This window comes from Montipora foliosa, chromosome 8 (assembly GCF_036669935.1).
Source record: "Montipora foliosa isolate CH-2021 chromosome 8, ASM3666993v2, whole genome shotgun sequence".
NCBI lineage: Eukaryota > Metazoa > Cnidaria > Anthozoa > Scleractinia > Acroporidae > Montipora > Montipora foliosa.
In genome coordinates, this window is record NC_090876.1 from 37,272,659 (window position 1) to 37,287,658 (window position 15,000).

The window sequence follows — 15,000 nt, forward strand, 5'->3', positions numbered from 1 at the left end:
ACAATTTCCGAAAAGATTTTGCGGAAAATTGCCTTTCCATTTGACCTCAAACCGAAATTTCCGGATTTTTTGACTAAATGGTAAGCACCCACAGTCTCTTAGCATAACTCTAAATGAAACTGGACCCGTTCGTTCAGTTATAGTGGCTCGTAGCCATTTTGGCTGTCCTCTAAAATTCTCAACCAGTACTGACTCTCCGACTACGAATCTTCGCTTTCGTGCACCGTCTTACGGCCTAAATCGACGATTGAGAAACAAGTCGGCTGGCGTCTGGCCTGTTGTGCTATTTGGCGTTGTACGGTACTTAAACAAAAATCGAGCTAAATTATGCTTTAGCGAAATAGACGATGACGCATTTCCCTCCGTTTGAGGAATTGCTGAAAGGTTTGAACTGTAGTAAATGTTACCGCTTCCGTTAGAATCGGAATATGTTGCGAAATATTTTGTGGTTGATTTACCTACCGCTTTGATTACCGCATTATAGATAAGTATAGATCATATAGCTCGCTTTTCAGTTCTACTTCAAGTACTTAAGACCCCTTGAGATCAAGACACGTTGGAAACTAGAAGACAAGTTAGAGCGAAACTCTCTAGGAAATCACGAACCGTCAACGTTGGTAAGCATCAATTTTATCTGGTTACGAGATTTTGTGATTTTCGGTAGATTTTGACTGTCTTCAAGTTCCTTTCGATATCACGTGTTTTAGTTCTGTGATCATTTTAGCTGTGAAAAACGAATATTTAGGTGATTTCTTAATGTAATTATTTCAGTTGACCGCTTCGATAAGAGCCCTGAGGCCACAATAATAGGAATACGGAGGAGCAATTAAGAAAGAATCGTAAACGTATATCAGCTTGGTGTCTTCGACTGCCCGTGTAACAACCAGGGAGCGAGGTTTTCATTTCTAACTTTAGCGAAACCATTACAATTACTCTCTTCCAGTCTCACAGATATGGCTTGTATTATGTTGTTGGCTGTCACAATGGTGGGGGGGTTAGGGGGGTCACGGGCACCCCATGATCCCCCTGATATAGAATATATTCCGAGGTTAGTACTAAGAGGAGATTATAAATTCCAGAACCCGGTTGTTCGAAGCATATCCACTGGATAACTCAATCAGTTGGTTTTGCCAGTGTTAATCCGGTGGATACCGTTATCCACCTTTTGAACAACCGAGGCCAGGAGTTTTCCGGAGTATGAACAAAAGAAATCCAAAACTTCCAATCTTGGAAATTTCACATCAATTTTCCTTTAGAACCAGCTACTTATGCGCCGATCAAATCGAAACTTCAACATCCCCCCCACCTCGGGCAAACCCCGGGCTTTTGACTATCTTCTCTGCCCGGGGAGTGGGCAATTTGACCCTTGCCTGCTTGGGGTGAGGAAAATTGAACCGGAAGAGTCAGGTTTCAAATGATTTTTTTTACGGGCGCCGAGGTCGCCAACATAAAACAAGTGTTTGGACGAGATGTAAGAGTTTAAAGGAAGAGATATAGCATTTGTGAGCGACTGGCTTACAAAAAAGGTCTTCAAACAAATCCGACTACAGGGTAGGGCATTTGAACACTATTTGGGCTCGAGGGGGCGGGAATTTGAACGACGCAATCTTCAAAAGTTCAAATGCCCGTGGTTTGCCCGGGGGGCGAGATGTTGACGTTTCGAGTCGATCGTTGCATTATAAAGGACGGTGCCTACCGTTCAAAGGTATTTTTGCGCGGTTTCCTGAATATGCGAGAAAAGCAGATCTTAACAAGTATTATTAAAATCCAAAAAGACAATTGGGGGTAACCGCGCATTTTTCGAAGATAATTAATCAACAATATTTGTAAAAAGCTTTAAAATACAAAGCATTGTAAGGCGTTCTTTGCCAAATTGAAGCTTAATTATCTCTGAAAAATGCTTGGTTACCCCCAATTTTCTTTTTGGATAACAAGAGCACTTGCTAATTTCTGCTTTTTCAGCATTGTTTTGAACCGCGAAAAAATATCCCTGTATTAATAAGCACCGTCGATAGGAAATCCGAGTATCTCGAGATGCGCAAAACGTATGCGCAGTAACAATAGTAGGCACCCTCCTTAATTAAGTCAAAATGTACTTAGGAAAAACTTTCATAGCTTTCTCATTCGTCGTTTCTTAAGGTGATTCATTAGTAATAGAAATTGTAAGATTTTCTTTAAACTTTACTCGATTGTTCCCTGCATTATGGTGACTAGAAATATGCAATTAAAAAAACAGGTCACCAAGCTCAAACGGGAGATATAACTTGCTCCTTTAATCATTGTTCCATCGGTTCACGGTACGTTTTGCAGGAACAGGAAGCACAGCAGTGTGTTCAAAAGGAATAATCTAATGTTTGTTTTATGGCACAAGCATATGTCATGAAAAGGTACTGACTGCAAATATTCCTTGGGTGCGTGACCTCGAGGAGACAATTTTGTGTCCACGAGCGATCGCTAGGAATACTCTTTTCCCTGTAACCTTTTTTTCTGAAGTAATTTTTTCTAAAATGTTTTACAGCACAAAGAGGAGGAGTAAGAGAATAAAATTATGCCAAAAAAAAGATAGGTCCCCAACCTCGTTTAGGAGAAAACAGAAAGAAAACCGAGGTCGACTCCTCAACAACGCGTCTCCACAATGACGCGGATTCACTTTCACTCTCGGACTGAAATGACACTTAAGCATCAGCAAGACTATCATCACTCGACTGTTTTTTTGCGAGATTCTAAAGCGTTTTCAATTCTACTATTTCCTGCTGTGCTCTTTAAACGGAGATTCTTCTTTCTTGAGAGCTTTCCAGTACGAAAGGTCGCCATTTTGAAATGTTTTTGGCCACGTTCGATATATCAATATTCACACATGGCTACGAGTCTTTATGGTTAAATTTAAACATTGTTTTGTTCAGAAAACTCCCTTGACACTTGTGAGACAAAGGAAATAGAGCTGAGACATAGAACTGACCATAAAGCCTCCTTGCCATGCCTTAATACGAACGTGGCCTACGCTGTGTTATGCGCAGAACAGGATGCGCAGTGCAATACTAGGGCATCACCTTAATATTCTTACTCATCATCAATAACGCAAAATTGAATTTTCAAGGAGTTTCCAGGGCCCTGGAAATTTCCAAAAATCCAGGAGTTTTCCAGGAGCAGTGCGAACCCTGAGTTATTCTGCTTAAAAATCTTCAGCTCTCATGTAATGTGGTTATTGCAGGCGGCCAAATATGGAGTGACTACACTCGTTCTGTTCAGTTAATGCTAAAATGTTGAAGTTTGTATTTTTAAAAAAGGGTGCGGCGTGGACAGAGAATTCAAGTTCAAGAACACGCGCACTTTCGCGTGCAAAGCCTGCTGCCCATTGAATACCGGATACAAATATTACAGCTTTATTCTATAATTTAACTGCTAGTAAAACTTTTCTACCTAGAAGCACAATAAATACGAAAAAATAAATATCAAGATTCAAGATAAACCGTTTTGTAGTCGTGGACTGACTCGCGGTTTCTAATGGTTTTTCCTTGAATTAAAATTTTAGCCGAGACGTTCAAAACACTGAGGGTCTAAATGGGGTGGGGAAACGATAAAACGGCTCGAAACTTTAGCAGTTAGACGCAAAAAATTGAGGGAAAAAAAAGGAAAAAACCCGACTGCTGCATGTAAAATAAATTGTTGGTAAGACTTTTCTACTGATCAAGCTTTCCTGCTAGCCTGAACTTCAGCGATCTCATTGTCACAGTGGTCTGGAGTAGGCAACCAGAGGAGACGGCTGAAATTCAGGCTACCCTTCTGCGGCACCAAGAAATTTTACTGTCTTATTTCGTGGCCTATGCCAGAAAATAGAGCTGCATGACTCCCCTTCCGGATAAGGCAGAAGAGTTTAAAAGACCGTATCTATAACATGTTTAACCATTTAAAAAAGATGAAAATTAATGACTGGCCGGGGTTTCTGTTAACGGTAAGCTGTAAACAAAAAGTAAATAGACTATGTTCACTGTAGAAGCCAGGACCCCATTAAGAGCCTCCTATCTCAGATTACGAGTGAAAAGATGGCGTAGCTAAGTTCTTGCGGGCATTGGATTTGCATGCTGACCATGGTTCGAGTTCCGCAAATGGGCAGCAATTTGGTTTGTCTTAGGTGTCCCCAATTTTGAATTCGACTCCAACAAGCTTAGTAAATAGCCATCATCTAGATGTCTCTTCCCAGATGGGTTTCTTAACGCTGTTGTGTTAATCTGGATTGTCTCTTTGGATACACGTCCCCAGCAAGCGCAAAGCTCAGAATTTCTAGTTGGCAATGGGTGGAGCAATAACAAAAAAAAAGAAAATAAGTTCCCAAGGCAATAGTCGAACCAACGATCACCGTAACTTCCTTAATTACATAGTCTACATCAGTGCTAACGACATTCCGCCTTCCTTCTTTGCTTACGTACATACATACTAACTTACTCTCTCTTTTACTTTACTACCCATGTGAGTCAGTTCTCTGTTATTTTGTAGACGTTTCTTTCTATTTCTTTAGAGAGTGTTTAATCGACGTGGGTCGTGCGTCCCTAACCCTAACATAACCCTAACCATGACCCTGTTTTTTAGCAACGACTGGAAATTCTCGAAACAGACAAGATATGAGACCTAAGACAAATTTGGACCGAGCAGACGGAGCTAAGACCCACCACTTATCCACGACCCACCCACCCACGCGATTTAGCCTCACCCTTTCTTTAAGGGCCTACTGAAGTGTTTTTTGGGGTGCGTTGCTAAGGATGTAATGGTTAAGTAATTTTTGTCATTGCTTAGTGGGTTCTCCTTTCAACTTCGAGATCTGATAAAGTACGGTTCATGATCCCAGTCCCCAGATATGTAACGAAGTCGGTGGTTTCCCGTGCTACGCCATTGATTAATTGAGAGAATTTAGGGTTTACGTGAAAAGGCAAACGCATGATGCTGCTTGTTATAGAAGCACGCAAAGTGTCTTGTCCTTCTCTCTTACGAAGTTCCCGATATCTGTAGATAACGGACAATAAATAAGCTTAAATGAAATAACGTTCTTTGATTTTTGGCTAATTGCAAATTTTCTCCTGCAAAATCTCTCCAGTACGGTTTCGCGCAAAACTCTACTTCTAAGAGCTCGCCCTTTAGCTGAATCAAAAGCTAGTCGCTATGTAAGATACATGAATCCTAGTCTTGCTGTTCCTGAGCTAATATACTACTTAGTCTTAAGAATAAGAGATCTCAGCGATGGAAATAGTACACGTGAACACCTGTTTCCGGTACAATGTGTCTCCTCTCGTTGGTTGTAATTCTTAAATCTGGCTTCCGGCGTATATCCGGAGCACTTTCGGGAAACTGCTCGTGAAATCTTCGGTTAGCTTCAGTTTTACTCCAAGAGTTCTGCAATTCTAAGAGAGCAGTACTCGGTCTGGTTTCTCCGAGTTTACTTGCTCGGAACCACTTCGGGTACGAGTCGCTGTCAGTGGAACCGGTCCTCGCTTGATCGGAGACTTGACTCGGCATATTGTTCACCATAGGTGAAGTAACTGTAAGCTGTTTTGATACTTCGAGGGCTGTTTCAGGCCTCGTTTGGTTTAAGTGTTTTGAATTCACATGATTTGTGATGGAAGAATAATACAGATGAGGATGAGCTAAAGCGAATGCATGAACATCTGAATATTCCCCGCTTGGATTCATCAAGCCCTTTTGCAAGTAGCCCTCGCTATATTTGGGACCTGTCATCAAATCTACGAGCTCATCGCTTGAAAAGCACTGTCCATGAGTTCTTCGGATAGATCGCTCTTGGGTGGCCTCTTCTTCTTCTTCTCCTTCACTATCTGTGAGCCATAGTTCAGTGCCGTGTCCCACTATTACTTTTTTCTTCTTTTTGTTTTTTCTTCTTACATTGGTGAGTCGGCCCTCAAGCGGATGCGCCCTCAGGAATTCGCTTGTAAAATGTTCTCTCTGTAAAAAAAAAGGAGACAAGACGTAAAAAAAAAATTAAATAAATAAATAAAGGGTAAATTACGCCGTATTTTCTAAAGAGAGTTGTCTTGAGAAAGTGCTCCTTTGACAATTTTTCCGGCTTTGAAAGTTTATTGAAAAAATTTTGACAATTTTTTCGTAACAAATTCTCGTTATGCCTGTTTTTAGATGAGAAACTTGAAGCGGACGGCTTAAACATTTCCTTAAACATACGTTCGATTTTGTTGAACGATGTTGATTGCTGGAGTGGGCCGCAACTGTTTCAACACATCAACATTTGATTCAACAGAGCTTTACGAGAGGGATGGTATTCAGTCCCAGATGCAGTAAGATTCAAGATGGCGTGCGAATCTTTTTGCTTGTGCTTATGCTTAACTCCACTGGTTCCCACTTGTGAAATAAGCACAAGCGTGAGATAAGCACAAGCGTGAGATAAGCATGAGATAAGCACAAGCGTGAGATAAGCACAAGCGCAAGAAATGGAAAATTTACTTTTCTTGTGCTTGTGCTTATTTTACGCTCGTTCCCACACGAATTTATTTTATGCTTATGCTTGTGCTTATCGCACAATTGGGAACCGGCATTTAAATTCATTAATAGGGACCTTAAGATCTGCGACGGCGACGGCGACGTCTCGAGACGTCAACGAAAACGTCACTTCAAAATGTAACTTTGCTCTATCATACGTCTTTCGCAAATTATTCCATCTCGTTCACGTCGGACAATGCTATGGAAGTATCCTAAAAATGGGTTACTACGAGCAGTTACGAAGTGAATGAAAAGATCCAGTCTGTTGCATGCTCACGTCGTCGTCAAAACCTCAAATTTCGTGATTTCAGGTCGCCGTTCTGCAGAGGACCGCAAAAAAATGTGCTAAAATCCGTGCTGCACGATTTTATGTGATATTTTAACCAACGATATCATTGTTTTCTAGAGTTGTTTTTGCCGTCGCCGTCGTCGTTTCTGATAAGCTCCATAAGTAGGGTGTTTGAGAAACGAGGACGGCTACGTCAACGACAACGCCAAAAAGCAGTAATATTATTATTGGTTAAAAGAGGAAAAATGATCGTGCTGCACGTGCGGCATGCACTTTTGTACATTTCTCTCCCGTACTCGTCAAAACATGCAGCAACCTAACCACATGACCACATTTAAGGTTTTCATGACAACGTGGACAAACTACAGTGAATCGATCTCTCTTTGCTTAAAATCCTTACTTACCAATCTGGTTATAGGATACTTCACCCATATAGTACAACATAATCAAGATGGAAAACATCGTGAAACATAAAATAAAATAACTCAAACTAATAGCAGCCGTAGCCGTCGTGGTTTGTTAAACTCCCTAATAACCCACATTCGATATATTAAAATTTCGTCCTAAACAAAAGGCATCATCTCGAGGCTCTGAGGAATCGATTCATACAAATCCTTATATTTATTCCTCAGAGCCTCGAGATGATGCCTTTTGTTTAGGACTGAATTTTAATACATCGAAAGTGGGCTATTCTCTACTTTCTCAAAATGACGACGTGCGAGGGAGACAGTGTGGCCCAGTGGTTAGGGCGCTTGCCTTGAGATTCGGGGATCCCCGGGTTCAAGACCAGCTCTGACCGCTCGTTGAATTTGTTCCTGGTAGTCTCTGGTTCAACCTCCCAGCTGCACTTGTAAATAGCCAAATGGTTGCCTCTGGCCAGTCGGGATTTTTAACAGTTGTTGTTGTTTTGTTTCGTTGTTTCGTTGAGTTCCATTGGCCGTCCAAAAAAAAAACCCCTATGGGGAGCGGTCAATTAGTATGTACGTACGTATGAATGTATGTATAATACACCTCTTTTTTCCCACAAAAATTTGCATAGACAGTTTTTTCGATTTCTCTTGGGACATCTTCAAATCGGCAAAATGTTGGGATTTGAGAGAGCAGAGAATAACGACGAGGAGTGAGGTTGTTACTGCGCGTGCGTTGCCACAGATCACTATTGTTCTTATGCGGAGCATTACTTAAAGTCTTAAAGTCCATAATGACGACGACCACGACGACGGCTACTAGAACGCTACAAACGACAATAGGTTTAATTAGCAAAAACAATAGATTGCTCTGCACGCCACGCACGTGCGTACATTTCTTTGCTGTTCTCGTTCTGACAACGACGTGAAATGATCGAAATTTGAAGTTTATGTGAAAGACGCGAGCACCTGACGAATCTTCAATTTTATCTCCAAACTGAACCACACCGTTCATACCAACTTTGTTTCTGAAATGTTGATACATGCTTTCCACGCTGAACGACTTCGAATAATGGCAAAATTATTACAGTTACGGGAAATAATATTTTTAGATAACTTCTCGTAACCCAGCGCCGTCGGCGTCCCTGCTAAAGTTCCTTGACAAGGTAAAATAGGCTAAAAATTGCCAATTTTTCCTCGACATGGACAAACTAGCATGCTACCTTCTCCTTGTCAAGGATGAAATGGACGACAAGGAAACTGTGGCAAGAGATATAAATGAGATTAGTTCCCAGTATCACGCTCTTGCTCATTGCTGTCAAAATATACAAAATGGCGGCTAAAACCAGAGCAAGTTGGAGCGAGAAAATGACGTTGTTTTAAATGTGCTAAGGAATAGCAAGTATCGCGGGCACAGGCTAAACGTGTCAAGGAAAACTTCTTCATCGTCCACACGAGCAATTATCCTCTTTCAAGAAAATTTGTCAAGGAAAACTTGCTTATGTAAACGGGGCTTAATATTGTAAAGGAATGAAGAGAAATTCTCTTCGATGAAAAAATCCGAAAATGCGAGTGCACCTAACATGCGTCAAACTTATGAAAGAAAAGAAAAGAAAAGAAAAGAAAAGAAAGGAAAACAGGAGAGAAACAAAGTTGTGTATTTCCTCCTGCGTTAGCAGTAAACGAGAACCTAGATATCTCCTAAAAGGGAACCTCCACTAAAACAAGAAAATAACTTTAAACTACAGAACATAATTTTTTTTACAATGTCTTTTTCCCAATGAAAGCCTTTGCATCCAAAATAAGTGAATTTCAAACTTGTTTTGGTTTTTAAATTTCCCGGGTGCCGCCATCTTGAATATTTGTGACGTGCCGCGGTTGCCCTTTTGTGTGAAAACAATGAGGGCAACCATAACATGTCACAATTATTGAAGACGGTGGCGTCCGAGAAATTTGAAAGTGAAAATAAGTCATTCTAAAGTTAATTTTTCGATACAAACACTTTTTTTGGAAAAAATTGTCGAGGAAGTGTGATTGCAAACATTATTTTGATCGAAGGCGGTAGTTTCTAAAGAGAGTGTGGTGCTGCGTCGGTGGGGAAGTAGTATACAAAAATTTGGTTTTATCAACGGAGTTGATAATGTAAATTGGCTACCGTACAGAGATTCTAAAAGCGATTCGCTCTGTACGGTGGCCAATTTACATTATCAACTCCGTTGATAAAACCAAATTTTTGTATATTATTTTGATCGGTTTAAATTATTCATTGGTGGGATTCGAATTCCCTTTAATAATCGTCGCTTACCGGTGAGTCGTCCACTCCCTTGCAGATTTCATCATAATTATCCAGCTTAAGGATATTCTGTGGTCCGTTGCCTGTAAACTGCTGTTGATAGTGAGATTGCCAAAAGCCTCTGTGAACATTATACAGTGCATTGGCTGTCCGGGGAGTCACCGCCATCACACCACTCCTGTCAGGGGTGTTGGATACAACTGACGTTGGAGGGATGGGGTAGTAGTTTTGTCTTTTTAACTCCGGGCCTTTTACCAGCTCAGTTTTTCAAAGAGAAAAGAAAGAAAAAGAAGATTAGCCGTGAAAGCGGTTTTAAAACAAGTGCAATAAAACCAATTAAAAGCATCACGTTAAGCAGTCACAACCGACGTAGATGATCAGTTGCGCTATTTATGACGCAAACACTTCCTTGCTGCTGGGGTGGTGCGGCAGCTTTCGTTAGCTGGCCATTATTCAGTAAAGTAGCAGCTTTTATTATTATTTTAAAGTCAAAGTCATTGTTTATGTCATTCAATCTTTTGTTTACAAAAAGCCAAACGCATTGTATCCTACCAGATCGGCCACATGACCCACAGCCTCTGGTGAGCGCGAAAAAAACCCGTTCAAGTAACTTGTACGTGTTTGAAGTCGCGATTGGTTTTCGTATTCTTACCGCTGATTGGCTTAAATTTCAACCCAATAATTAAACATAGCTATGCAAAACCAACACAATCGCAAAATTACGACACACCATTGAAAATAATAGCCGGGCTCTAACCAAGCAATTATGCTTTAATTCATGGGTTTACAAAACCAAAGTGGAATTGAGAAGAGATAATCGCACTTATCAGGTCAATTTAGACAATTGTCAGGTCATGGGTTCGAATCCAGCCACCTGAATTTTCCAGGTGTCTACTATAGAGCGAGTTTGAATATAGTGTCGTAAAACCAAAGCCAAAGTAATTACTTTGGCCAATCATAAAGGACGGAGACAATCCCGTAAACCAATCAAAACTCAAAGTAATTACACGCAGCCGACACAAAGCGCGGGAAAATGTGCACGCGCGAGCCACGATTGGTTGAGAAAATGGCGCGAGAGCTTTGAATCAATCACTGAGTGAAGTACTGTTAAACCAAAGCAGTTCACTAATTACTTTCGACACTCAATTGAAAAACCGCTCTAAGAGACAATCATTGATTAAATTGTTCAGATAAGTGTGAGGATCACTTCTCCATTCCGTCACAACCCGCATTTCAAAATATACATTTCTTTCATTCAAAACCAAAGTGGTTAACGATCAACTTGTTTCAGCAGCCTACCCCAACTTCAAAACCAATAGACTAGCTAAGTGCGGGAGAAAGTGTTTCAAGTACTCAGGGTCATAAGTGAGCAGGTTTGATGAAGAGTTTAAGCAGCGAGATGGGACGGCAACGGGAACGCCTTACATAAAAAAAATAGCATCATTGGCTTAAGGGCCCACTGACGTATTTTTTGGGGTGCGTTGCTAAGGATGTAATGGTCAAGTAACTTGAGATAATTTGGCATTATTTTGGTCAGTTTCCAACTTTTGTAAGCAAATGACCCTAAATATGACGTCGTCATGCCACCCCATGGTCACGTGACCAATAAAAGAAAACTCTAAATTTGTCTCCGTGCTACGCTATTTGGTTATTTAATCGATGGTTTGATAATTTGTATTCGTTTTTGCATCCAGCCAAGCATGGTTTTCTTTTTATTTTGAAAAATGTTCTTTTTAAAGACATAAACGATACGGAAATAGTCATAACTTTTTCAAAAAAGATGATTTGAAAAAATCAATGCTTAGCTATATTCTGTATTTGGGGGTGAAACGTGCCATGTAAAAAATAATTAATTCAATTTAAAGACCGCCGGAAATTTAGCTTTTTCTCAAACCGGAGGTCAGTTCGTTTACGCATGCGCAGTTGATCTGAGAACGAGCGTGAGGAAGGGCGAGGAAAAACCTTCGATGGAAGCAACAGTTTGTGCGGTGACTTTTGCTTGTGAGTGGGTTTTCTTGTCAGCTCAAGATATGATGACGTTCTTAACGGAAGTAACATTTCACTTCCTTAGCAACACGCGAAAATTCCGTCTGTGGTCCCTTAAAGAGGAAAAATTAATACTGGTGCATGTTGCGGCAAGCATCCTAATTAATTTCGTTGCCGTTTCTATGCAAAACAAAAACATGAAATAACCAAATTTAATGTTTTACGACAACGTGAACACGCACCAGTGAATCCCTCGCTGGCTTTTCCCTTAAAACCGTCCTTGCCAATCCCGTTGTAGAATACTTAATGACCTTTAGATTCTAGTACGAAGACGAGAACGAGTACGAGATTTGACCACCTGCTTTTAGCGAAAATACTTAATTTATAACCCTAACCTTCTTAGCAGCATAGGTTCCTCCGATATTCTTCTTGCTGGTAACTGAGCCTTTTCCTGATCGAAAAATGCCAAAACTGCTACCATGTTTGTGACTTGTTTTGACACGACGACCTTTTTGCAAAACCTCGTACTAAAATGACGACGGTATCACATTTTTCCCGCCAAATGTGAGGCTGGTTTTCGCGCGCTCACTGTTGTTCTATGAGAAAATCTCGTACTCGTAGTCGTTCTCGTCCTAGAATCTAAAGCTCTCTATCGCCGAATAGACGTCATGTGGACCTACATCTATCGAGAGCTTTATGACTATATTTGGGCAGTGTATCAATGTGTTGAATTGTAATGTGCATAGTGTACCGATAAACAAGATGGAATAACTGCGGAATACTCAATATGTTGACGCCGCAATTTTCGCTGCCCAAACTCCTTAATGCGTCGCGCGATTCGTGGAATTCAACCAATGCATACATGGGTTGTGTTGAGTTGTTTTTCCACGGTACTTTCAGACGTTTCTCTCTGGTTGCTACAGTTTTACCCCTCTCATCAAAACCTGACCTTTGACTTGATTTGAATTGCTTTAAGTTGATTTACATTCTACTCAATCGGGAGGAAAACTGTGCACGCTCGGGCATATAACCCAGCTCAGACAGGAATGTTTCAGAAAGGTTGAGGTAGAGAAGGGCAGTCAAGCCAGAGCAGCGGCTGACAGCAAGAAGAAAGGTGTGGCAGCCTGCGAATCACCTTGCCCAGTTGACTTACCTGTAGAAGATTGTGCTCAGGCCATGTTAAAGGCTTCTTATCCGACTCCTTCTGCACTGCTACCAGTTCCCTTCGGTCGAAATGGCCCTTGGTCTTCTCCAGTACAGTAGGATCTGGGGCAGAAGCAGGCGCTCTGGAGGGTAGGGTGGGATAAAGCAAGACAGCTTGTTTGCCCTTTCTGTGGTCATCTGGGGACTCCAGTGACGGGAACACTTGAAACTTGGGCATGTGAGAGGAATAGGGGTGCTCCGCTGGGAATCCCAGGGGGATCTGGATTCTCCTAAGGAGTGGAAAATGGAGAAACAAATTACAAATTTATTGGGCTATTGATGGTTTGCATCTGACAAAACAGAACAGTGCAGTAAAACGTCTTTTGAGAATTTGACTCTATTCTTATGCAAAACTCGTGGGGCAATTTTCTATTGTTTTGTACACCAACATAACGGTCTAATCACGTGGATGCAAACCAAGAATTGGGATCATTGTAAATGTCCTTGTTTTTGGCCATTTTAACTTGCTTAAAAACATCAAACAAACTGAGATGGCTTCGCAGTGTTGCCAGTGAGGATTTTAAGCACCCTATCACCGAGATAAAACAACTAAACAATGATGTTCAATTAAAAACAAAACAAACAAACGCAGAAACAAAGAAAAACAATTGCTCTGCGCGTGCACTTTGTAGTTTGGTAATTCTTTTTTTTTTCGATCTCGGCAAACAACAAAATAATTTGCATCGTTAGTTTAAGCACTAAAAAAAACCGCCTTATTTTCGTGCTTCTAATTAAGAGGTTTTTCTGCATTAAAAGTAAACTTGCAAATTGAAATGATGTTTTCGTTTACGAGCAAGGCATCCATTTATTTTGCTCCACATCTGCTTGAAAAGTAACACAATTTTCTATAGCGAAGAAAAACTCGTTGTCAATTGGACATTTTACAATGACTTCAAAATTCTCGCGCGCTATCGCCTCGTGGATCCACAGCTACTTTGTCAATGTTATGACGAAATTCATGATCAATAACAGGACAGACGCATGAAAAACTGACCTCAATTTGTTAATTTGCATGATGACGCCATTTGACTACAAGTACCAGAATCCTTCAGGTTTTGCTTGTCTCATGCTAATTAGAGCTATTGTTATTCTTGTAGTCAAATGACGTAATCATGAAAGTTGCCTATTCTGGCATCGGGAAAAGTGCCAAGACAGAAGTATCTATGCGTTGTTTACGAGTCTCTTTTTTGCCTGGGTATCATTTGTTAGTTTTATTCCTTGACATCATTTAGTTCTTGATAAATGCAATATTGCATAATGATACGATTTCGCAAGCCATACAGGTTTAGCATACTAACCCCATTTCTGACTTCTCTGGACTTGGAACACTGCAAAACAAATGAAGAAAACTTAGGTAAATAAAGCTAGACCTAATTGGTCTCAGGGATACCGCGTAGCTCAAGACTCCTTTACCCAAGAGTAAGAATCTGATTCAGTGTCCCTATCAGTGTCAAAAAGTGTTTATGTTTAAACCAAGGTTTGCGGGAAAATACCCAATAGACCAAATCGGCTAACTCAGTTTTGTACTCAATTCAAATATTCTTTCTGGATTGTAATTGCATTATAATGTAACATTCACATTGAAATGATATGGAAATACTTGGAACAAAACGTTTTATTCCCAAAGGGTCTGAATTGGGTGAAACATTGAGTTAACCGATTTGGTCTCTTGTTTATGTTCCCGCAAAACTTGGTTTAAAAACAGAAACTTTCTGATGCTAATGGGGACTGGGCCAATTTGAGTAAATCCTACTCTTGGCCGGTGATGGACTCTTATCATATATTCGCTATTTTCACAAATGCCATAATTCAGTTCATTTTGGAGGGTTCTTTGCATTAAAACAATGGATGTCCAGTTCACTGAAGCAAGATACAGCCCCAAGAGTAAATGACTCGTATTGTTTTTATCCAAAGAACCCCCTAAAACGCATTGCATTATGGGAAAGGGAAAGTAGCGAATGGGGAGTCAGGTTAGTAAGCGGGCTGAGTTCCAGTCTATCTCAGCCTGACTCGAGGGTTTTTCTATGGATACTCCAGTTTTCCTTCCTCATCACAAAATCGACTCCCAGCTAATTACATATGGCTGTGGCGCAGTGCTCCGACATCAAATATGAGCCGTATAGCGGTTACCAGGAGCCCGTTATCTAATTATGAGCTTTCGACCCGGTGTCGTTAGCTGAATTGGGTCTGGGAAAACCCCGATTGGCAGACTCAATATAGTAGTGCTACGTACGTTCGACTCTTGTCGGATATTTTCCAACAATACCCCAGTCGCAACCGATTAATACATAACTTCACGAAAGGGAAGGTTGTAAGCTTGCGCT

The 15,000-nt window shown here is 40.8% G+C and overlaps 1 protein-coding gene across 3 annotated transcripts in view; it reads right to left on the minus strand.

Annotated features, from left to right (window-relative positions):
* Positions 1 to 3,382: 3,382 nt before the first annotated feature.
* Positions 3,383 to 15,000, minus strand: part of LOC137967709 (sperm-associated microtubule inner protein 4-like) — a 42,819-nt gene continuing 31,201 nt past the window's right edge. For all 3 annotated transcript variants that reach the window (XM_068814250.1, XM_068814249.1, XM_068814248.1), the window contains 4 exons: positions 13,975 to 14,004; positions 12,627 to 12,906; positions 9,500 to 9,745; positions 3,383 to 5,949 (listed from right to left, as the gene is read on the minus strand). In XM_068814250.1, coding sequence (XP_068670351.1) covers positions 5,227 to 5,949; positions 9,500 to 9,745; positions 12,627 to 12,906; positions 13,975 to 14,004 — 1,279 coding nt within the window. In that variant the 3' untranslated portion in view covers positions 3,383 to 5,226. The remainder of the gene's footprint in view (positions 5,950 to 9,499; positions 9,746 to 12,626; positions 12,907 to 13,974; positions 14,005 to 15,000) is intronic.